We start from the raw sequence: 26,605 nt of genomic DNA, 5'->3' as shown, positions 1-26,605 counted from the left end.
AGATCTCTTCACATGGTTATGACGGTATTTAAGGGTTGTATCACGGATGTAAAGGAGGGGGCATGTAAGTCTCTGGTAAGACCCCAATAAGAGTATGGTTCCATTGTAGGGGACCCACACCAGGATTACTTGATACGAGAACTGGAAAAGGTACAAAGGAAAACAACATGATTTTTTCTTGGTAAATTCTGACAAAAGAGTAGCTTTATGGAAATGTTGCAAACATTGGGCTGGTAAGACGTAGGAGTAAGGGAGACGAGCTGCTTGACTAAGAAGTATCTTCCGAGCTGTCAGTGGAGAGATGGCATGGAGTGACATTAGTAGATGAATAAACTTGTAGCTTTTAAGGGTAGGACAGATCATAATATGAAGATAAAGTTGGAATTCATGAGGACAAATTGGGCCAAATATTCATTTATAGGAAGAGGAATTAGGGAATAGAATAATTTATCAAGGGAAATGTTCGATAAATTTCCAAGTTCAGTGAAATCATTTAAGAAAAGACTAGGTAACAACTGATGTTGAATCTGCCACCTTTGAGACTGTCCTAAATTCAGATCAATGTTGACCGATTGATAACAATGCCTCTGCCAACAAGGTACTAAAAAGTAACTTTCACTTTTGGGGGTTGGCCAGTCGTCGCCTTTCTGGAGTTAGGGATTGGAATAACTTATCAAGAAAGATGTTCAATATATTTCCAATTTCCATGCAATCATTTAAGAAAAGGCTAGAGAATCTGCCACCTGGGCGACTGCCCTAAATGCAAATCAGTAGTGACTGGTAATTGGTCACTAGAGAGTGTATATCAAATATGCTTTGTGAGGTTGTGTGCCTTATTCAGTTCATTTTTTCAGCTAATGCATGTGGAGTTTATAGGAACATAATAATTTGATATAACAAAATATTCTTCAAAACTGAGTCTGATATGGCAGTGGGTTGGGCAAGTTGTTATCTCACTTCTGACAGAATAGCAACTTTTTTGTCAAACTTGTCAAGAAAAGTGCCTATATATGTCTCAATCATATATTTGTCACAATTTCATTAAAAGGCTATAATAATTTTTAAAATCCTATAAAAAGCAAATCTGAGGCATACCGCCAATGGAGTTGAACCGCATGTACCGTTTTAACCACATACCAGCCCTCCTGCCAATCTGAAATTTCTGACAGTAACAGGAGATTGAACCCAGGTTCAAAGAATGTTGTGCCATGGAGTTTGTCTTCAGTAAGGACAGCTGTATTACTTCAGTCCACTACGGAATTTTAACTTATAAACTTATAAGCTTTTAGCGCTAACTGTTACTCGACAAAGGTGGACATTTGAGGTAGTGAAGTCCAAAAAAACGGAGTTCGATAGCTGAAGTCACTTAAGTGCGGTGAGTATCCAATATTCGGGAGATAATGGATACGAACCCCACTGTCGGCAGCCCTGAAGATGCTTTTCTGTGACTTCCCATTTTCACACCAGGCAAACGCCGCTGCTGTACCTTAGTTAAGGCCACGGCTGCTTCCTTCCCACTAGCCCTTTCCCGTCGCTATAAGACCTATCTGTGTCAGTGAGTCCAGGACCTACACATCACATGTAAAAAATGAGAACCTTCTGTTTCAAAACCTGTTCACTTATTGACAAGTGGTAAGAGTATACTGCTGGAAGTAATTTGTCACAAATGTTAGTGCTTAATTACCGAGAACTACTTGTTAATAAAATACTATCAAAAAGTAAGGACAGCCAGCCCCACAATCTAGGGGTATTGTGCCTGGATGCCCCTGGTTAATTCCCGGACTGGTCAAGGATTTTTACCTGGATCTGAGGGCTGGTTCGAGGTCCAATTAGCCTATGTTATTACAAAATTAAGGAGCTATCTGATGGAGAGGTGGCTGCCCTGGTCTACAAAGCCAAGAATAAATGTCAAAAGAATTTTGTCGTGCTAATCATAACCTCACAATCTGCAGATCTTCGGAATGAGCAGCGGTAGCTAGGAATGCCAATGCCCATTAGGGCTGTTGTGCCATGGGAATCTGTTTTCAGTAAGGACAGCTGTATTACTTCCGTCCACTACAGAATTTTAGCTTGTAAACTTCTAAGTCTGTCAAACACCAACATACCTGTATGAGATATTTTATAGTGTTCTCAGCTATATATTTGTGCTTGACAGATTGAAAAGCTTATGGGTTATATTAACTGAGTTGAAACTGAAAAAGAATGGTTTAACTCGTGACAAATTCAATTAGTACACTATGTATTTTATACTATATGATTCTCATCATTTCATTTTTCTAGATCCACGGCTGCAAGAACACAAAGGACAGTATTAAAAATCAGCATAGAATTTATGACCACCAAGTTAAACTATTTTAAAACAAATTTTTCTTATCATAATTGTCTCATTACAGTCAAAATATTGTGTCCAATTTCACAAATTCCCTTAAGATTTAGAAACAAACATTAATTGTGCAAGAACTGAAGATCATATTATCTACAAAACAAACTTACTATAGCATTTCTGAACACACTGTCATTAATTTATGGTGGTGAAAGGAAGAAAAATAAACGGCAAATATAATTCGGCACCCTACTCTTTCGGGAATAATTTACTTGAAATTAGGAGCTGACAACTACTGTAGTCCCTTTTCATGTAGATGCACACATATGAAGATAGGAATCTTTGACATGCAAGAGTTATAAACCACAATATAAGCAATATTCCAGATTTCTCAACAACTTCTGAACATGAAGGTACCGGTAACTCTCTAGTGATTTATTATCTGACATACCAGTTTTCATTCTTTCTCAGAATTTATAATCTACCAAAATATACATTCAAGAAAGTCTTCACAATAAATATGTCTCCAAATAGTACACTTTAACTTAAAAAAATAAAATAAAATAAAAAAGCCAATCAATTTTGATCCCTGAGCAACAAATATCCCATTATTTAAATTCATTTACAGTAAAAAAGATAATTATTTTATACAACAGTATTTCATTTCAAAAGATCATAAATATTTACAATATAAAACAATCAACCACAAGTTTTGTGGTTCCGAATATTTGGTGTGGTGCCTGCGTACAGGCTGAAATCTGCCCTATCAAATAGAACTATTAAAGAATGCTGTAACATAAAATTCAGCAAAAAACATTTACCATTCCTTCTTTCATTCACTGCGTCATGTAGCAATCATTCACCACTCAACAGCGGCTCTGTTTATACACGTACAGTAAGTTTACTGAATTAAATCTAAATGAGCCTGATTTAGATTTCATACCGATTAAATTCATCATATTATTTTCAACAAGTTTTGCACTGATTTCACGCAGCTGTAACTTTTACAGAACAAAGCATTCTTTTCTAAGTCAGCTACAACATGAGAAAATCCCTTGGATTGGAAAAGTTCCCTTCAGGAACTTAGAAAATGAGTCATGTGGCAATACCAGGTAAATATACACCTCCTATAGCTGTAAATAGTTCAAAATATTCCACCAAAGCATAATAAACATTTCTCAACCAAATGTGGTAAGCCTGAAATTACTATTTTCCATGCTTCCTTAAGCCATTTTACAATAGCTACAGAATAAGGAATCCCCCCTCCTGTGTTTCAGATTGTTAGCCTATAATGTTCCAGCAAAGTATTGATACCTTACTATGAAGGTGGAGCATATCACCCTACAACATAATTGCAGCAAGGATTTACTTACCTTCCCACTAAAAATGATGCATGATAATGATTCTGTTACTTAGGTTTGAAGTGTCTATCTTTGAATTACAATGTACTAGAATGTACAGTAACTTCAAATTACTAACATAATTTATCAGAAGAATCATTATCAGTTAAAGTAGCACTACTCATCTGGGGAAACAGATCTGATACCACCTGATCTAAACTGTTACCTACAGAATCAGTGTCTGTACACAAATCAATTGAAGGTTGCTTAGTCTTCACAGGTGATTTGGAGGGAGATACTTGTTTTGTAAAGTCAATGGCACTAAATCGATGGACACGTCGGATGTGTGTCTTCATGTTACCTTTTTGTGTAAATGTGAAAGGACAGTGAGGGCATGGAAAAGGACGCTCTCCTGTGTGACTTTTGAGATGTGTATTGAGAGCATTTTTCTGATTGAATCTCTTACCACACAATTGGCAAACAAAAGGACGTTCACCAGTATGAATACGGTTATGTCGTTCCAACTGACTAGGTTTAGAGAAGCGTTTGCCACAGGTTTCACAATCATGGAACACTAAGAAATCATCATCTGTTTCAACAGGATCAGTTGTACCGTCTTTTAGTTCACAAGTTTCATCAATAGCTATACGAGATCTCCCCCCTTTTCTACCATCTGTGACCCGAAACTGGGATGATGATGAAGGAGATTCTGCGAAGTTTAAAGTCTCTGACTCAGTTATGCCCTCCATCCCTAAACTTTCTTCAACATTGAAGATTAGGCTGTTTGCATTTGAGCCACCTTCTGTTGCTGGTTGGATATTGAAGACTTCTCCATTTTCATCTGTATGTATTTCAAAATGTACAACAGGTATGATAGACATGGCTCCCTTTTCATTACTATCTAAGGTAGGAGTACCATTTTGGATTGTTTCTTCTATCACCTCTCCAGGCACAGATGAATGTATTATAATATTAGAAGCCTGTAACTGCTGGAGCAATGATTCATCTAATTGTAAGGGCTGTGTGGTTAAGAGATTGCCAGATGCATCTACCCCAGCAATTTGGAGACCATTAGTCAGTTGAAGCTGCAGATTGTTTACAGTAGGGTCACCACCACTATTAGTTAGAAGAGATTCTGGACTGAACTCTTCAGAATTAGCTGCCAATGGAATCAAGCTGCCCAAAGAATTTGTGTCCAATGATATCTGTGGAACAGGTTGTTCAGAAGCTCCATCTTGGGTGCCCGAACCATTTAATTCAGCAGGGAGATGAAATGGCGTTGTTCCAGTTTTACGCCTTCTAGGAACTCGTTGTCCTGCTCCGGGGCCTTTAGAAGACTTATTAGCTTCCTTCATATGGGACACAAGATGTGCTTTGCGATGCCCAGATGTACGAAACCTTAGATCACATAATGGACATTTGAAGGGCTTTGCTCCTGAGGACAGAGAACATACAGGAAAGAAAATTATAAAAGTACATGTAAGAAACTCAAAATTGCATAAAGAGGTTACACAGTAAAACAGAACCAGATCAAATGGCTTAAACTATTAAAAAAAAAAAAAAAAAAAAAAAAAAAAAAACCAACAACCCACCACCACTTTGATATAAGAATCACAGATATCACTCTTGAGGTGAGTGAGAAGAAATAAGGCGTTATGTTATTTAATATCAAATTGCATGGCAATACTCTCTACCAAATGAAATAAATAGGTTTTTGGGTAAAGGAGATGATGATGATGATGATGATGATAATGATGATGATGATGATGATGATGATGATGATGATGATGATGATAGGTATGTACTTTGAGTGCAAGTTATTTATCTGAGTGTGAAAGTATTTTTAGGAAGAAAGTGAGAGAAGACAGAATTATAACACAGTTATCATAGAGGTAGAGCCACAAAGCTTCCTTCTACGTAAGTACTGGAAATGGAACTCCCGACTGCTGTAGCTACGGATGGACTGAATAACTCAGTAGTAGCTGTAGCTGACCAAAGCTCAAGTACAGGAGGAGGGTTCGTCCCTTTCCAAGGGGCTGTCAAATTTGGCATGAAACCGATGAATCACAGACAAATACGACAGAATATAAATGCTACTGCATCCAAGGAAACTGATGCACCAGTTTAGGGGATCCAGGATGTAATGTAGCAGTCTTACTTACTCACTGTTGCCTGCTGCGTCATCATACTTGTTACTCGCCACTTTGCGCCTCCGAACTTGCTCAACGTCAACAGCTTTAATCCATCTGCCAGGAACTTCGCTTCTGCTTACGTCACTGAATAATATTCTTCTACATACTTGAACTAGTGTGCGCGTGTTTTCCCCTTATTTCCACCCATGTTCCGATCTATATATATACATTGAGCCATGCCCCTGCAAATCGAGGTGTTCGTCAGTACTTTGATGTGTCGGGGTCGAGAAGAAGAACTCCGTTTTACATTCGAGAACTGGTCTCCCCAATATTAAATCAGCATCCGCTGAAGGTAAGAAGAAAGAAAGAGACTTTAAATTCTCCATTAAGAATCACTGGGTGAACTTCTTTGTATTCGTAACTTTTCACTAAACTCTGAACTCTAAATATTTCTAAGAGAGTTTTATGGGGTGGAACACGTTCAGAAGTAGGAAGAAACAATATGACTGTTAGTACTCACTTTGACTAATAATTATTTAGATTATGAAATTAACTTTCAGCTTTAGATTTCTCCCATAATGAAAAGAGGAAAGACCTTTGGAGTGGAAATTTCTGCAAATGGATACTGTGAATATAAATCATAATTCGGACTGTCAGATGACATTATGTCCCTTGAAACCCACTATCGGGTTTAAATTTTACTTGAGCTAATGTTAACATACCCAGTCATGGTGTAATTAGTGAAATCGTGAATCCACTCTTCTTATTTAAATTGTAAGTCAATTTCTCTCACATTTGTACTTTAAACTTTGTACTTTGAACTTTAGTATTGTAATTCACTGAATTATTGAGCACGAATCTTACCCCCAATTTCTTTAGATTTGATTGAGCAAGTCTAGATTTTTATTTTTTTTATTCTTTGATAGGATTCCTTTAATATTTTCCAGTTTCCCTAGATTTTACATTTATTGGTTAAGGGAAGAATTACTTGTAATTTGAAAGCACATTTACTACTTATCTGAACTATTTTCATGAATCACAGCTTTTCTTCTAGTCATATTTAATCTCTCTTTTTTGGATTCCTACTAAGATTCTTTGGTGGCCATCGGCAAGTAAACTTAACTTGTTGAAATTGTGAATCAAGTTTTCCTTTATAATTATCTGATTGTTAATATTGTTAATCAAGTTTTCTTTCATAATTATCTAACGATTAGGTGTACTGCCTTTATTACCCAGAAGCCATTAGTTAAAGAATTTTGGTTGTATTATTAATAGATATTATTATTCTTCATCGTTGTGATTCTCTTTAAACTACCAGTCACAAACTTGTATTCATTTTAATATAGCCTGTGTAGTCAGGACAAATTTGGTTATATAAATTTTATTTTCAATCAAATTTTGAAATTGGACCATGCAAGATAAATGTTGTTACAATTACTGTATATGCTGGTAGTCGAAAATAATATATGGAATATTAGAATCTTTTCCTTTCACTTTAATCTACTCAACTCCTTTCTCATTTATCATACCCATGCTACTTGTTATATTTACGACCCACAGTAGACTCTACTATTGGGGAATTATAATTCACAATGTCATGTGTGATTAGTTTCATTTTCCAGTATTGATGGTTTTTGACTCACAATTACTGAGCTTTTCTGATGTTCCCACTTAATACTGATTATGTTATAAAATTAATTTATTAACATCTAAATTAAAATTCTAGTTTCGATCCATGGATCATCCTCAGTTGTTTAAATTAACAATTAAAATAGTACACACAATCATTAAAAACCACTTCTTGAGTTTGTCATAAATTACGTCTTAAAATCTAATAACCGCCCACGTTTCTGTTGAATTAAAACATTCTTCTTGAAGGTCCGACTCGTCGGCTGAACGGTCAGCGTACTGGCCTTCGGTTCAGAGGGTCCCGAGTTCGATTCCCGGCCGGGTCGGGGATTTTAACCTTAATTGGTTAATTCCAATGGCATGGGGGCTGGATGTATGTGTTGTCTTCATCATCATTTCATCCTCATCATGACGCGCAGGTCGCCAACGGGCGTCTACTAAAAAGACCTGCACCTGGCGAGCCAAACTTGTCCTGGGATATCCCGGCACTAAAAGCCGTAAAACATTTCATTTCATTCTTCTTGAATTTTATAAATTTGCTGTCTTATAATGTAGTGAACTATTAGTTCATTTGTTATACAGCCGATTGAAGGAGTACAATTACAGTCATTAAAATCCATTTTCTTTGAGTTGTGGTTAAATACCATATTTACTTGTGTATTAGACCCCTTGGACTTTTCGAGACGAAGAAATTTTTTAAAAAATCTTGCATACAAGACCCCTCAACGTAATTCGTCAAAGAAGAACAATGATTCCACTTTGAAGTGGGTACAAGCCTTACTGCAGCTCTAATGACATCACACAAATTTGTGAATAGTTTCATCCGTACGACCCACGCAATGAAAACATGCGTAGAAGCCATGCGATACATCTGTGTTTCGTAGTTAAAAAATGTCTGCCTCCGTCGTGTAGGCCTACTGCAGCCCTGATGGCACTCATTTTTGCCAGTAGTCTCCCTTGATCTTCCCTATCAGATGCATTAGACAGGTCAATTGTGATGCAGTCCATTTGAGCTGCTGAATCCAAGATATCTGCACTATAAACATAAATTATATTTTAACCCACCACATCAAAAAGTACACTGTGGATATTTTTAAATTTAACACAATTTTCAATAAAGGATTATTATTTTAAAATATGGAAGATAATTATTTTTAACCCATAAAATCATTAAAAACTTGTTTTCACAGTTTAAACAAGAGAAATTATCTAAGGAAATATATAAATGGAAACGATTTTATCTCGCAAAACAAAAAAAATTTGATGTTTGAAATTTTACACAAAAAAGTGTAAGTATTAGTCTTTCTATCTCACATGATCCAACCAAAATGTGGGCTTTTTAAAATTTAACACAATTTTCTTCATCTCTCTGAAGTAGAAACTTAGGACCTCCTGGATGCTACCAGTTTAGTTATGTTGTAATACATGTTTTGCACTGAATGGATGCATAATATAGTTTGTAAAACTGTATCTGACATGCGTGATCTACTTTTAGACTTATTAAGGTTCATTGTTGAGAATATTTGCTCTCAAACATACGTCGAGATAAACATTGAAGCAAATCAGCATGGCTGAGCATGTAACCGTGGGAACCTGCAGCATCTTCAGGCAGGTTGGAAAATGGTATCATAAAAACTGCCAATTCACTTTGCATTTCCTCCACTTCTTTGAATCACTTTTCAAACTCTGTGTGTGTAAATGGTCCAAAGTGAGAAGCAGACAGAGAGACAGAAAGGGAATGACTAGTCAAGTGGTGGGGACTACTGTGAGCTGAGCACCGACTCTGCTGAGAGCACTCTCGCTCAAAAGCTCAGGTCCGCAAGGTACAACCTAGGAGAATATTGGACTATTGTTATGAAGGGTAAGAAAAGTAAAGGGAGACCAAGATGATGATAGTTAGACTCAGTTTCTAATGATTTAAAGATAAGAGGTGTAGAACTAAACAAGGCCACAGAGCCAGTTACAAAAATGCCACAGAGCCAGTTACAAATAATAATAATGCTATTTGCTTTACGCCCCACTAACTACTCTTTTATGGTTTTCGGAGACGCCTAGTTACAAATAGAGGATTATGGTGGCAGTTAGTAAATTCACAGAAATTTCCAGACTGAATGCTTATATCATCTGTAACTGGAGAATTAATAACTCTGTTGATGATAAATAATCAAATCATATCAAATCAAATCAAATCAAATCAAATCAAATCAAATCAAATCAAATCAAATCAAATCAAATCAAATCAAATAGTCTGTAACAAAGATCGATTATTATTATTATTATTATTATTATTATTATTATTATTATTATTATTATTATTATTATGTGATTTACATCCCATTGTCTACTTTTACAGTTTATGGAGATGCTGAGGAGCTGAAATTTTGTCCTGCAGTTCTTTTGTGTGCTGGCTAATATACCAACACAAGGTTGGCACATTTGGGCATCGCTGAATGTCACCAGACGGAGTTGGAATCAAACCCACCAACTTGGACTCAGAAAGTCACCTCTCTGCTGTCTGAGACACTCAACTCAGCTTAATTTGGAAAATGCAAGGAAAATAATTGCAAAAACTTGTACAATATGTTATGGAACATTTATTGTAAGATATACTATAGATCAGATTCCTGCAAATGTAAACTATTTTGCTGCAGAAAGCCTTATAGCAATAAAGTTTATCTTACATCTCCTGTTACTGATACCATCCTCTCCTGCCTGCTTGTGACAAAGTTATAGAATCTCATAATCTTCTTCAGTAATGTTAGACTGAAGAGCTCAAGGATGAAAGGGAGAGAAGAGTTTTGTTAAGACGAAATAAAAAAAAGTATGGGTTTCACAATATGAAGATATAAAATAAAAAAATAAGTAAAAAATAAAATCAATTCAATTAAAATAAAGTATCATGCACAAAGAAGGTGCCAACTTGTCATTACAGCTCTTTTCACATCTTGGTCCTCAGATGAGAATGAGCATCACATTGTCAGCATAACAAATGTCACTAATGTTGCTGTTGGCTTCCTTTGTCCTCGCAAAGATAAAAGAGGTGTGTTCAAGATAATTATGCCCAGATGAAGTCAGGGATAAAATATGGGGATGTCAAAAAAACTAATGTGGTAGTAAAAACACTCCAAAATTAAGGAATAATGACTAACACATCATACAAAGGGTGAAATAAAATAGAAGTATGCGTATATTTAAGTTTAGAAAGTTCTAGTTCTGTTTTCTATTTTCCTTACCTGTATGCAGACGCATATGCACCTTGAGGCTGCCTTTGGTAGCAAATAAGCAACCACATACATGGCATGAACACAATTTCTCTCCACTGTGAGTTTTCATATGACTATCTAATGTAGATTTCACAGTGAAACACTTGTTACAGCAACTGCATTGGTATGGTCGCTCCCCAGTATGAATCCGGATATGTCGTACAAGATCTGATGGTTTACGAAAGCTTTTTGGACAATATTTACACTGGTTAGCATGCAGTGGTTCCAATTTGTACTGCTGTTCAGGATCCTAAAGGGAAAATATCATACTTAAATGTCTGGTATTAATTTCCCTCCACACACAACAAACATACAGATACAGGAGAGGACAAGTAGAATGAGACCATTAGTCTTATAGCAGTATTCAAAATACATTTGACAAACAAAGAGACCCCTTATACTTTTACTATAAAACAACAGTCATATTGAACTGCATTGTGGGAAAGAAGTTTTCAGACATGATACTGTACAGGCTTTTGGGCTTATGCCGTGTCAAGGAAATAAGGTGAAATTCTTAACGTTTCGCAGGGTATCCTGGGGTATACGAAATTCCCTGTACTTGCGGTAAGGTATACATCGGCCATACATGCCGGTCCATTGGTACCCGTATCAAAGAACATGAACGTAATATTCGTCTCAACCAAACAGACAAATCGGCCATAGCTGAGCACGCCCTATCGTCGGGTCACGATGCCATGTTCCATGATGCTCGAGCTCTTACCCACACTAGACACTACAGGTCCAGGATTATACGGGAAGCTGTGGAAATACGTAGAAATACTAACAATTTTGAACAGGGACACCGGCTATCAATTAAGTAATACCTGGTTGCCACGCATTAAGAATTTACGTAGGTAGTTCCTTTCCCGGTCCCTTCACTATTGTTATTTCGTCTCGGTGTTTTCCAAATTCGTACGTTCCCCCTCGCCAGATGTTTCATTTCAGGCTTGTGTCTATGCCATACAACTGCCATGTCATGTGTTACGCAAACACGTTATGTGAACTGCTTAGACTGATTGTGATGGTTCGGTCAGCTTCCTCTTCAAACGCTAGGTTGCCACCTCCTGGGGCCAACTGGCGGCGAATGAACGTACCATGTCTCCACTTCTATTATAAGTCCAAATTTAAAGTGTCATTGTTTAAGAAGCCTTTCTCGTGGACAGTCGAGATTTCTTCTGGGGGCGCAGAGCACAGTTCCCTGCGAAACGTTAAGAATTTCACCTTATTTCCTTCCATGGCATAAGCCCAAAAGCCTATACAGTATCATGTCTTTAAGAACGGGCCATGAAAGTATTAATGACAAGTTTTCAGACATTTGCAAAACTTTTTCTCTGAGTTGTTTGTATTCATGTTAGGGGCTAAAAACATCTTGGTTTATTAGCTGTAAATTCTCTATCTGTACATACTGCTAAGACATAATAAAATATTAGTAAAACACCCCAGATCTTATAGCAGTTAGATAGTCACTACTCATTATTGTGGTTGGAGATTTTCTCGTGAAAATGTCTCCTGCGAGTAAAGAAAAAGATGAGAGAAGATTAATACTTTAAAAAAAATTATTTCCATACAGCATTCTTTCAATTACTATGATGACTGTCAATGATTTAGTAGTATAACAATGAAGTAAACAACATTTTCCCACAGCCGCTGACACTAAAATCTAAAAGTATCTAATTAAGTAGTATGCATATCCCACAACACAAGTAATATCACCATACAGGTACCATCTTAAAAAAATGCACGACCCTTACTTTTATTTCACTGATACGATCCTTTTCAGCAGCAGATGAAATGAGAACTTTCTCCGACACAGAAGTCGCATTTTCTAGAGGTTGCTGGGCCAACACTTGAGTCTCTTCAGCAGTGAGACGGATAATGGCCGCTCTTTTTCTGCCTCTAGCTTGAACAGCATCATGGGTCACACCTTGCCCCTTCTTCTCTTGAGTATCGTGAGTTTTAACATGGCGACGGAGTTGAGTAGGAGTGCGAAATTGTGTCTCACAGAAAAAGCATTTGAAAGGCCTGCAAAACATAAACAGTAATTAATGAACTCCAAACAAAGTTTTTGACTTTCAAAATATTTGGAAGAACAGTTTGAACGTGAATAAAATACGATTTATAACCATTGGGTTCTTTAGTCTGCCAAAACTAATTTTGAATAACTAAATTTTATAAACTACCTGAAAGGAAAATATATGGTAACACAATTATACATGAAAAAAGAAACAACTTAATTACAATAGAATGGCATGTTTTGTTCTTGAATGAACATCATCAGATTCTATCAAATCACACTAAAAAATATCTAGAAATGTATAACCATTTATGTTTCTTTCTATTCATATCCTTAAAAACTTGACATTTGGAACTTATCTTAATGAAGTCCTCATTTCTCTCCACTCTAGCATAGAATGAAAGTTGTTGCTAAACCATTACTCTGTCGTTGGCACGAGTCCAGCTGGCTAGTCAGTCCATTAATCCCTGCCATGCCACGCCCCCCCGCCTTGACTAGGTCAGAGATAGGAGGCAAATCATCTGTCGGGATGACGTACACAGATCATGCTTATTCACATCCATTTGCAGAGATGAAGGCAGTAAAAGGAAGTAATGCGTTATTTTGATCTTATCATATGACACCTCACAAGGCATAAACACACCATTCAAATAAACAAAAGCTTTCATTATTGAGCATGTGAGAACATGGTTCAAAACTTCCTTTTTGTGTGGTAAATTTGAAACAGTGGTAAAAGCGTAGTAAGCGAGCTCGATAGCTGTAATTGCTTAAGTGCGGCCAGTATTCAGTATTCAGGAGATAGTGGGTTCGAACCCCACTGTCTGCAGCCCTGAAGATGGTTTTCCATGGTTTCCGATTTTCACACCAGCCAAATGCTGGGGCTACACCTTAATTAAGGCCATGGACACTTCCTTCCCACTCCTAGCCCTTTCCTGTCCCATCGTCGCCATAAGACCTATGTGTGTCGGTGCGACGTAAAAAAACTTGTAAAGAAAAGAAAGCGTAATGCTCCACCAGATCTCTCACAACAGAAAATTGATCGTACTGCTTTCTCCTTCTCTGAGGACACTTTGTACTTGCGAGATGTTCCCTTCACAGGCCATTATTTGGAATACTTTGTGTCAAGCCAAGAGAGATGTACAGCACTCGTACTTGTTCTGCCATGATGATTGGATGGTAGATCTTGGTTCATGTCTTGAGCAACATGTATTAGATTTCTAAAAAGTAGCTCACAAAATTCTTTGTAGACAGTTTGCTTCCACAGGACACGTGAATGATGGAAGCATTCAAAATAACGATGTTTAGTGGGTCGAAAACTAGTTTCTTGGTTCACTACTATGTCCGGCGGGGAATACTTTAACTACTGTCAACATAGCCCATATGGGTATTGTAGCTCTCGACAATGAGAGATTTCAATGCAATGCCATTGTCCTTCACTGACTGCTTTAATATTAGTGGGAAAGGAAGTCTCCACATTCTTCTGTGCAGTGCACTGACTCATTTATTAATAAGAGAACGAGAAGACCAAGCTAGAATTCATGAGAAGCCACGTGGTTGATATACTTACTGGTCGTCTACTCCAAGGAGTAATGTTGTGGTTGATAAATCAACCACAGGTCCTCGCTGACTCCTTAACCTACTGGTTGATATACCAACCGCTAGTCCGATAAAAGTTAATGACCCCGCTATGCCATCCCTGGATTCCATCAGCACATTTGGGCTTTGAAAGTATACCACTACCAAAATGAAAAATGTATTTGTGAACTCTGTGGCAAATTTTATGATTGATATCATGCTGGATCTTGCACTGAAAAGAAAATTTCCCTGACAAAGTTCCATACAGATTGAATTCATATTGTACATATGCACATTGTGTGCAATTTGTTAATAGCAAATCATCATCATCATCATCATCATCATCATCGTATAAAACTTTGTATTTATTTGCCCACCCAGTCAATACAAACATATTTTACAATTAAAATTGAAAACTAATAATACCCATTAAATTTTTTTTTCACTACGAGAGGTTCTGGTCCATTGGATCATCTTCAGCTACATTTCCTATTATAATAAATAGGTTACCCATTTACGCACTAAAACCAGTAAAATATTTCCTTCCAAGTCTCATTTCCTTATATGTTAAAAAGTTTGTTCAATGCCAGCCCAGATGGCAAGCGGTGCACAACAAATTGAGGCCAATGGGGAACATCCTCAAATCCACATAAAATTATACATCTTTCACCGCAACAATTTAATTCAAACTCAACATTTTTCCATATCGACATGAGCTTTTAAACTAATTCTGCATAAGATTTTTTTAACAAGTCAGTCATATTGTACATGGTTTATTTTCTCATAATGTTCCACATTTGGTATTCATAAAGTTTTAAATAGAAAAGAATGTGTTGTTATGTGTTTATACACACTGACCAGAGTTTTTAATATATAAGAAAATGGGACTTGGAGAGAATATTTTACTGGTTTTATTGCATAAATGTGTAACCTGTTAATCATAATATGAATTATAGCTGAAGATGGTCCAGTGGACTGAAACATGTTCTACTGACTTATTTTAAAAATTAGTATTTAGTTTGCAATTTAAATTGTAAAATATATTTGTACTGACTAGGTGGACGAATAAATATGAAGTTTTATACAACTGTAAAAGTCAACATGGAATCACAATCAAGTTTATTGTATGTACTGTAAATCAGCATCACTTGCAACTGATAAGGAATGAAGGACAAATAGATTTTTTTTTGCATGTAAGGTATTCAGTAAACCAAGTACAGTAGTACTGAGTTGAATGTAAAATGCAATCACGTTGTGGAATATACAATGACAGTATCAGCTTTTGCAGATGTAGGTTCCAGATTTGCCTAACGAAAAATTTCAAAAATTATATAGTATGCCTTACAGGGAGAGGCAGCAACAAGTTACGGGCACTTTAGTTGGTGTTGCCATGCAAGTGGACTGGGGTAATGCTTGCTTTCTTCCTGAGTGGCAGGGATAGATTGTGCAGTCAGGCAGCACAGTGAACATGGTTAATAGTAAGTGTACAATCGCACAGGTTAACATGGCATCAGCGAAGGATGTAGGCGAAGGTAGCTCCCGGTTCTCTTGTGAAGTAATCGGGAATAAGTGTGGTGTAAATAAGAAGTGAGTGAAGAATGGCATCCAGTGTGAAAAGAGTTTAATTTGGTACAGTTTTGAGTGTATATGAGCCGCTGAGAGGCAAAGTGGTCTAAGTCAATTTTTTCCCATTCAGAAAAATTAAAGGTTTCGCGTTTCGTTTCATGTAAATTCAGGCTTTAGAAGAATTCATGATTCATTTGATGAAATATGCAGACATTTTAGTTATTTGTTCCTTAAACTGCTTTTTATCGTTCCTAAAATTTGAAGTACCACTTTTCCTGTCAGCAGTTTACTCATAGCGAAAGGTAAAGTGGTACAAATCAAGAGTTGTACCACTCTTCTGATAAATGTTTTGGCGAAGTTGAGTAAAAGGAAAATGTGTAGGTTGTGTTTTAACCTCTAATATGGCAATGTATTTATAAAATAATTGTTAACGAAGCATAATGTTGTACAGTAGATGTGGAACTGCACGTGCAGCTTCCATTACAACTTTTTCTCTCACAGATTGAGTTAAAATCATTGCTCTGTTGTTAAATGCTAGCTACACAATCTGGTCTAATAGTTCAGCAGTACAGACACTCATGAATTATAAATAAATTGTTTTGCCCAAATGTCAAGAATTAAATTATCATGCTGAAATTTAAACAGACTTTATAATGGAAGATGCCAGTTTACTCAATTTCACAATCTACGTCATCTTCCTTTTGTAATGAGTCGATATACAGTAATCAGGTCCGTAATCCACAGCCGAATTCACAGTTGTCAGTTGATTGAAGAAAGTGTGGTGTACCGGAGGGATGTATGGGAGAAGGGTCATTATGTCTCCCTTCTTAGCCTCAGTGACAGGTCCCACAGCGTTGTTGAGAGGGATGAGTTGAACATCAGACAAACGAGGATGGCCACGAACACAATGAGAAGGAGTAATGCCCAAAGTTTTGAAAGGGATTCCTTGCGGAGAATGAGATGAGGAGAGTTTTCTGAAAACGAAGCCATCGAACATGAAGCCAACTGAACTTTTCATTTTGCAGGTTCATCTTTCTAAATGTTACACTTTTCTCTATGTCTTTTGTTGAGACAAAGTCATTCAGAGCCATTCTATAAACGGCAAATTGTTGTTTTTACTTGCCTTTTCAATGGTATTACACCAATCATCCGGAGTGAAAATTTGAGCAGTTCTTGATTTTCTCTCGAAAACTCCGAAATCCCAATCGTTTGGAAGAAAGGAGTGTCCTGATAGCATGAACTATGAGCGAATTTCCCTTATAAAGACTATTTTTACTTTAATAACACCTGAATATTAAATATCTAAATAAAGAAAACAATACCGATACTTACTAGCACAGTTACAAGGACTTTTTGATTTTAGAACGTAAATAACAATGATAATGAACACAGAATAACACAACCATGTGGCCATGACGCTTGACTTATACCACTATTCCTGTAAATGTGCTCCACTCTGGCGTGATAGGAAGAATGCATCTAGTGCTCTCAAGCGTCTCCCATGGGAGTTATCGTTATACCACTTCTTCACAAAAAATTTTCATGCGTTATAAGTGCACTGAGTGGTATAACTCAAAAATTGATATTTCTTGACTTAGACCACTGTGGCTCTCAGCGGCTCATATGTAGTGCTGGTTATGCTGAAATTGAAGATACTTGGACCTGGGTGAGCTGTGGCAAGTGTAATTTGAAAAGCGGTAACAAGCCTAGGCCTAAAACGGTCACCAAATCGCGGGTGTCACATTCCTTGGAGGATGGAGGTAATGATAATGTACTTGTAATTCTATCTTTATTGCAATGGGATTTAAAAGTATTAAAAGCAGAGATATATTAAAGAAGAAACTGAAAATGAAAGTAAACACAGGTGACTCCGTGAATTCAAGCGCGTAGTGTCAAGTTGTTTTGGATTCTAGAAGTAAAAGTGTACAGTTAGACAAACAAAACTTTTTAATTGATACCAAAAATAGATTTTCAGCTCTGAGGGAAGTAAGCGATACGCAAGGACTTATCCATAGGAGAAACAGCCAAATTGATAGCAATTACTCAGTTACGAGACGCAGCAAAGTTAGGCCTAAAATCCCACACAGTGCACCGGCAAAAGTGTCGAACATTCTTATATTTGGTGATAGCCAGACAAGAGGAATTGTGAAGGAAATGAAAAATGAATGTATTGCAGCATTGGTCATCATCTATCCTGGGGTTCCAATCAAGAAGGTACTGGAAAACACGGAGCAGGAAGCAAGAAATCTCGGAAGTCGTGATGCAGTAGCAAACATCGGTGGGGCGATGGCCAAGAATGCCAGTTCTCAACTTAAATGTACACTAGGTAACCTGACTCACACTAACACATTTGTAGTGAACGTGCCCCACAGGCATGATTTGAGTAGAGAGTCATGTGTGAACACTGAAGTGAATGAAGTTAATACAGATATGGTTAAAATTTTAAACATTTTCATAATACTCAGGCAATTGAATGCAGCAGTTTCGAGAGACAGTGTTACACAAAACATGGCCTTCATGTAAACAATTCAGGTAAACAAAAGATTGTAAATATTGTTCTCGTTTTATTAATCATAAGATATGTACTGAAAAAAAAAAAAAAGGCAACTCCTTTGAGTTATAATACTGGCCAGGAAAACTAGTAGAAAGAGCCAGCTATACTTCAAGCTGGCTCAGTCAATTAGAAAATGAAACACAGGAAAGTAAGGAATTTCAAGTTAACCAATTGCAAATAATTACAACAAAATATTTGCTTGGGAGATATTAGAAGCAATTTTACAGCCTTTATAAAAATTACAGCTTATGAATTAATCATTCAGCTGTGTGTGTACTTATAGCACATTTTCTTTTAACTGCGATATTCTCAAAAAGAGAATAAAGTCTGTTATATGGCTCCATTGTGTTATCCTCCTATTTGCGATCCAGCATGAGATACATATTCTTCATCAGATTAAGAATTTCAACTTTCAAATTATTTAAAATTTCCCATGCTTTTTCTTGAAACACTGGCCCACTTGCTCACAATTTCTTTGCTCGATCAAACTTGAACTACACATATACCACAACATTTACTTCTGCAAAAACTGGCTTCCAATTTCTTCACTCCTCGATTCCTATTTTCATCTCACTCACTTAAAATTTCACTTTTAATTCTTCACTGTTGTATTCATTCCAGTTTTTCCACACTTCAATTTTTCAGGAAGCTTTCTCTGAAAGTCCTTTCACACTTTCTGTATCTTGCCTTGAGATCTGAACACACTTCTATTTATGCCTCAACAATTAGTCCACGTAAGTCTGTTCCTTGTCAAGTTTAACTGAATTACCTACCCTCGACCTTATCAGCGACAGAATGATGCAAGCTACATAGGAAAATCCCTAGGTAACCTGTGAGTAAACAGTCACAGGCAACATCCCCAAACAATTAGAATTCTCAGAATGTACACTAATTAGAATGCAACACATATAATAGGACAAACACAATGGCAGGACAGCATGGGAAGAGGGAGCAAAAGAAATACAGTATTACCCCTCTTTTACACTTTTCAAGGGACCAAGGAATATTGGTGTAAAAGGACGGGAAATGTAAAAGGGGGAAAGTGTAAATCGTGGGAAACAACTTGTATAGGTATATATAAAAATGCTCTGGAAAAGGAGGTAAATGTTACACAAATGCATATTATTAATTTATGGAGTATTTCAATCTCAATTGATTTACTGTACTTACCTCAAATAAAGGTCCATGTAAGTTAATTATTGTACTGTATTAACTGTTGACGACACTGCCTTTGTAATTCTGCTCATCCTTTGTCCAGGAGAAGGTTACCAGTAGGTGGTTAAAAATTTGTGTAATATATTCTTTTAATATACAGTAGATACTTTCTTAGAATGGCTATAGAATTATCTAAGATGCAATATTTTCTCTGAATGAAACAATTTAATTGCTGCTATTGTACCTGTATTTACAACATTAACACAAGTTTATTCCAGATGGAAAACCACACAATCACCGCTTCCTACCAAAATAGTCCAGAATCGATCTCTGTTTACACTTCTTATTTCTTATGACCTCTATTTGTTTTTCAAGCTCATAAAGGTTATGAAAATTATTTCCCCCCCCCAAACAGAATCTACCTTAAGAAAATCTTCAGTAGTGCAGTCTGACTGCAACATTCTCCATACATCAGGTACCAGGATTCTCCTTCTTCTTCTTCTTCTTCTTCTTCTTCTTCTTCTTCTTGCAGCTGAGATTCGGCATGATTCTTGAAAAATCCTGCTTTCAAGAAACAATTTGAGATGGTAGTCTGCTTCATGGCTTTCCAAGACTTTGCAATGAAGTGAAGCGCATCCAGGATTGAAACTTTAAATGATGATGGATCCTTTCCAGCATCCATAAGGAATAAAATTTGCTGAACTAGGTTCTTCAATATAAAGTGACTTAAAGGAGTGAATAACCCCTAAATCCATAGGTTGTAGCTTGCTTGTGCAGTTAGCAGGCAGAAATTCTAACTGCATGGGATGTGCAGGACAACGGTTGATGAAAAGAAGGATCTTTCTGTTTTGCGCACCCATTTTTGAATCCAGAGCAATTAACCACTGTCGGAAAAGATCTCAGGTCATCCAAGCTTTATGGTTGGCATCGTAGGCAGTAGGTAATGATCGCACATTCTTGAAGCAATGAGGCTTTTTAGATTTCCCTATCCCATAGGGGTGGAGCTTCTCAGAGCCATTAACATTGGCTCCCAACATCACTGTGAGCCTCATCTTGCTGTGTTTCCCACCATTGCATTTATCTCCTTTGAATGCCAAAGTCTTGCTGGACAACTCACTGAAAAATAGTCCAGTTCCATTTAGGTTAAAAATGTTCCTGGGTTCATAATCCTTGGTCAGCTCCTGCAATCTTCTATCAATCCATTCTTCCACAGTTTCATCACTAACTGCATTAGATTCCCCACAAACAGTTTTATAGTTTAGTTTATACCTTTTCCTAAATTGGTTGATCCAGCCATTGGACGCACTGAAATTTTCAATGCCAAGAATGTTTGCCACTTTAAGCGCCTTTTCCCTTAAGAGCACACCATCAATTGGAATGCCTGCGGCTCTTGAAGTTTCAAACCTACTTTTTACAATTTTTTCCATTTTCTCGTATTTGCAGTGTGACGCATACTTCCTTTTCTTGGAGTTTGGTCCGCATTCTGAAGCACTTAATGTAATGCTTCCTCTGTTTTTCACAATTGTATTCAGCGTGGATACAGGAGGCTGCAATTTGCACGCCAATGAAACACATGTTCCACGGTACGAATCAACCTTTTCTAATATTCAAGCTTTCTCATCCATAGTGAAATATTTTCTTTCTTTTTTTTCTTTTCATTATTAGCAGGAAAACAACAAAGCAATAACAAAGAAGGATTAACAAATACACATGACCGGAAAGGAAGATCACGGCAATTCACTTTGACCGCTCGACTCGCATAACAAGAACAAAAGACATAAACAAATAACAAAAATACAGTAAATGTGACAAATCAGCAAAAATAACTTTAACAACTCCAACAACAAACGTAAGTGTAAAACAATAACTGTGAAATAACGAACTCAGGCAAGACAAACAATGAATCACTTGATAACGTCTTCTTCTTGTGGCTTATACTGTACCTACACGGCCAACTCAAAGTTCCAGCCTGCTACACATGCCAGTTCCATAGTGGTGACGTCAGCCGTTTAGTGCATTGGTATGGATGTACGAGTCTTGTTTTCATGGTGGTTTGGTAGCATGTTGTTATTTTAATGTTATTAGAGGTGTTCGTTCGTGTTTCCAAGTGATAACTGTATGAAAACGCATCAGTAAAAGATGTATTTTTAGCAATAGTATGTGTTAAATACTATAGCATTGTAATTTCAGCAGCCTGGTATTAGGAAGTATTGCTAGGTTATGTGATAGCTTAGGTGAACTCGCTGAGCTATTACGAATTGACTAAAGTAGTCTAAAGTTTATTATTTAATTATTATAATTATAATGTGTTAGTGTAGTGTATGCTCCTTTTTGCAAAATAGGACAAACGTGTAGTTTGCCTGGATGTACATCCAATTACTGTTCAAATAAGGAGGTGGGTATCTCAACATTTCCTAGCGATAAGGAGAAGCAAGCTAATTTTGATCCCAGTAAATATGCCTGTTCCTGTATTAAATTTTTTATCCGAAAATGACATAATTCGAGCTGACATCGCAAAAAGACCAGATGGTTCCATTTCAACTGTACCTAGGGTAAAGCCAAAATTAACTGACGATGCTGTGACAACTATATTTCCTGGGTAGCCGTCATATATGTCTCAACCAACACCTGCCAAACGAAAATCGCCAGAAGAAAGGAGAAAGGATATTTTGCAGAATGACGAACTCACCTTCAAGACTATGTGCTCAAATAAGTGTAATATAATGGCATTTTAGAAACAGCAACTGTTTGCCTAGTGACTATTATACTATATTTCAAACTGTTGTGGAGAGCTACGCGTTAACTGAGACCTTGATACCTGATTCGTAGATGCATTTTTAAACTGTAGAAATCATAGGGATGTTTCTTTCAATGTTTTCATAATGAAAGTTGAAGAACCTGGTAATTTTTGTGACAAGTGTGGGTGTATACAGTAGAGTTAATAAGTGTTGTGGCCAACATCTATCATATCATTGCAAATAATTTTATTTAAACTGTTATTCATAAATAATTAATACCACTATGTGCTCAACTAAATGTAATATAATTACATTTTAGAGACAGCAACAGTTTGCTTAGTGACCATCATACTACTTTTCATATTGTAGAAAGCTACACATTAACTCAGACCTTGATATCTGATTCAAAGATGCATTTTTAAACAGTGGAAATCATAGGGCTGTTTCTTTCAATGTTTTGGTAATGAAAGTTGAAAAACCTGTGACAAGTGTGGGTATGTGCTGCTGAGTTAATGAGTGTTGTGACCAAGATCTGTCATATTTTGGGACATACCTCCTTTAACAGATATTTATAAATAATTAACAAAATCATGTGCTCAAACAAGTATAAAAGAATGACATTGTTTTGAGAGAAAACAATTCGCCCAGTCACCATCAGCATACTGTCCAGGCGAGTACCCTTCAGTCGAACATTTCATGATATGTAATATAAGTTACTACCTTGAGTGCATGTATTTGTGTATTCGTATGTATTCTTTTGACAGCGTTTCTTCGATGTTATATGTTTACAGGCTTATTATTGAATTTCCTTTGTGACATTGTGAGAAAAAGTATCGTATCAGCAATATAGGAATTACACACGATGATGGAGATTGAGCACTATACGCGTGACATCACAACTATTTGGTAGCAGGCCTCTGTATATCAATATGGCCGTGGTACTTAGCAATAGAGCAAACACCTGATATCTCCTTCTTCTTCTTCTCCTCCTTTGCGGTTTTGTTAATTCAACTCTTTGTTGGATTTCTTCTTCTTCTTGAAAGATTAATGGGTACTTTATCGTTGTAGGATTTGAAAATAAGGTTTAGGACGTTGTGGAAAACACCTGATATCACAGAACACGCTGCATTGGTTAAGTGGAAGTTCAATACTGAGAGGTCTAAGAGTTATTATAGACCATGGTTGTTTGATTTGGTCATCATGCCATGGTTACTCAAAGCATTTTAGGTTAGTTGCGATGCCATTTTACCTCAGATTTTTTCCTCTCGAATGGCCTGGCGGGAAGCATAAAATGTCGCAAACGTAAATTTCAGTATTTTAATACATTGTGAGCATAGGAAATCTCAGGGGACCAACAAAAAATGTTGTAAAAGACGGGAAAACGTAAAAGCCAGGAACGTAAATGCGGGGTAATACTGTAGGAGAGGAGGACAAAATTGGAAACACAAAACGACAAGGACAATCTCCATATCTTCATACACTGTCGCCTTCTAATAGATATGCTCTCTCCTCATCAATCCCATTTCTTCTACAACCATCTCTTCTCAGCTCCCAACAAGCTCATTTCTGCTTCCCAGCTTCATCAGGAGGGCAGGCATCAACATTCATTGAGGGGCCATCTTGACAGATCTTGTCTTGATGTGGGATAAGTGTAGGATGAGAAGAACAGGAAAAGGGAAGAAACATAAGTCAAAGATGAATACTTTTACCACCAGTATTCATCTCTGTCTTATGTTTCTTCACTTTTTTCCTGTACTTATCCGGATTTCTCATCCCTCATCAAGACTGAAGATATGTCAAGATGGCCCCTCAGTTACTGCTGATGCCTGCTTTCCTGATGAAACAGCGAAGCAGAAACGAGCTTGTCGGAGGCTGAGAAGAGATGAATGTAGAAGAACTGGAATCGATGAGGAGAGAGCCTATCTCTTTGAACAAGGCAGTGTATGGATATGTGGCGATTGTCCTTATCCTCTTGTGTTTTCATGTTTATCCTCATCTCCTATTTCTTTTGCTCCCTCTTCCCACATTGATCTACCGTTGTGTTTGTCTTATTGTCTTATTACATATGTTCTTCCCCCTCATTCCAGCCCCCACCCCCTCTCTCTCTTATATGATTTCACACTTGTTTGTTCCTTTCCTATACTTTAATTAAAATGCAAGATGACCTTAACGAAAGGTTTGAAAAGAGCCCTGTACAAAATTAACTGCATGGCTACTATAGCATTCCTATGTACCGGTACATTTCCATGGACTTGAAATAGTAGAAACATTCAAAAGGAATTCCCTGATGTCTTCAGAATGGTTCAAAAGGAAAGGTTGACATAGCATGGTGTAAAAAATAACATCCTGGAATATGTAAAGTGTCTGCTTAAGACAAGTGGATGGGACTAACTGCGATGTGAGCTGTCTGGAATTCAAGGTGTCCACTGAAATTAGGCTTATTTAATGTCTTTTATATAAAAATAATAAAATTGTTTCCAAGGAAAAATGTTTATATAAAGAGGTGTCCGCTGAATAAAGGTGTCCGTTAGGGCAGGTTTGACAGTATTTATTTTATACTGTGAAGAGGTAACCAACACTAAGATAGTACAAGAACAGCTGGACATACTGAATGAAAACATTTTGAAATATGGTATGAAATTCAGTGTGGAGGAGAGCAACATGATGGTGATAAGAGGCAAAGGAATACGGAAAGAAATCATACATACTGGAAGTCAGAACCTTGAAATTGTTGACAGCTTCTAATACCTAGGAAGAACTAATGCAAAATGCAATGCTGGATATAGAGTTTAATAAAAGGGTGCAACAGGTGAATGCATTCTACCAGAATGTAAGGAATCTAGCCTGGAAGATGGAGGTACCAAGGAAGGGTACGAAAGTGATGAACAAGATGTACTATACACCCATACTGACATACACAGGGGAGCCCTGGGCAGTGACAAGAAGAAAGAAGAGTAAAATTGAAGCCAGTGAAATGAAATTCCTGAAAAGTGTGATAGGAAAGACAAGGAAAGTCAGAGTGAGAAATGAAGATGTCAGGAAAGAAATTGGAGAAGGAAGGTTGAATGACAGAACTGAGAAGAACAGACTAAGGTTCTTTGAACACGTCAAGAGGATGGAGGAAGGAAGACTCCCAAACTGATGATGGAGGCTAAGTTTAGGGAAAGAGAAAAAGAGGGAGATAAGATGAAGGAACCTGGAGCAGAACAGAATTACAGAAGAAGAAATGTGAAAGGAGAGAGGAAAGCAGAGAAGTAGCATAAATGCCTCAACCTAACTGGAGCTAAATAAACGGGGAAATGATGATGATGATGATTATGATTATGATATATTGGAATAATTAAGTATAATGATAAGTGGAATAATTCAGCTCTTGGCAATAGCTCACCTGATGGTACACTTGAAGAAAATACCTAAACAGATCTTCTATGAAGAACACCTTTTGCCAATTATATGGTATGGAGATAATAAGAATAATTCTCAATGTTCTGCTTATGTGTTTGAGTGCAGTGTAGGAATGAGGGAAATGGAGATAAGAATGCAAAATGGTTTTACTAAAATAAACATCATGAATTTAGGGTGAATTTTGTTGAAGAATGGAAGAATGGCAAAAATTGGTAGAGGACATAAAAATCACACAAAACCACTACCACCACACTTCCAACCAAACTGATGCAGGGTGCATTTATAGAAATCTTCTGTTCCTTCTACTAGTTTCAAAAGTAGCTCAGTGCATTAAAGTACTGGTTAGTATGAGTCACTCCTGAAATATTACCAGTGGCTTCTCATTTCAACTACTGGAAGATGCTGAGACAGTACTTAAACCTGGACAGATGGCATTTGTTTTAGTAATATTAGATGTGCTATTGGGTCATTCCTAACCTCTGTGGTTTAATACACCTTAATAGCACCATAATTTCTTTGGCAAATTTTTGTAAGAAGCCATTCTCTCAACCAGTGAGCAAGTATCGGTATGTTATTTTAAAAAAATTGAAGGTTATGCACATTATTTAAATGGGTATTTACAGTCCATCATTGAAGCAGAAGAGAACAGGAATCAACAAGCATTGTATTGCCATTCTCTGTGGTGCTTCAGGCAGTTGGGCCGCATCCAGGGCTGGTGAAAGGCTGATGTTTTAGCATCATTCCAGTGGGCATTTTCAAGGCTCATTGATAGCAGAGAAGAGTGGCCGAGTGTTTATACTCTGGGGTCGGACTGCACAATGAAAGTGCTGCCCTCTGGGGTAGTGCAGGGTTCTGCATGTCATTTTAGTGCTACTATCCAGACTCTAAATCCCATCTCTAATGAAGTAACC

The 26,605-nt window shown here is 37.0% G+C and overlaps 1 protein-coding gene across 1 annotated transcript in view; it reads right to left on the bottom strand.

The window, feature by feature from the left end:
* Nucleotides 1–2,360: 2,360 nt before the first annotated feature.
* LOC136863722 (zinc finger protein 236) overlaps nucleotides 2,361–26,605 on the bottom strand; it is a 795,935-nt gene continuing 771,690 nt past the window's right edge. Inside the window, exons 29-31 of the mRNA XM_068226059.1 lie at nucleotides 12,439–12,709; nucleotides 10,658–10,937; nucleotides 2,361–5,098 (exon numbers count right to left, since the gene is read on the bottom strand). Of these exons, the coding sequence (XP_068082160.1) occupies nucleotides 3,798–5,098; nucleotides 10,658–10,937; nucleotides 12,439–12,709 (1,852 nt within the window). The 3' untranslated portion in view covers nucleotides 2,361–3,797. The remainder of the gene's footprint in view (nucleotides 5,099–10,657; nucleotides 10,938–12,438; nucleotides 12,710–26,605) is intronic.

This window comes from Anabrus simplex, chromosome 2 (assembly GCF_040414725.1).
Source record: "Anabrus simplex isolate iqAnaSimp1 chromosome 2, ASM4041472v1, whole genome shotgun sequence".
NCBI classification, from domain to species: Eukaryota; Metazoa; Arthropoda; class Insecta; order Orthoptera; family Tettigoniidae; genus Anabrus; species Anabrus simplex.
This window is presented reverse-complemented; position numbering and strand designations above follow the sequence as displayed.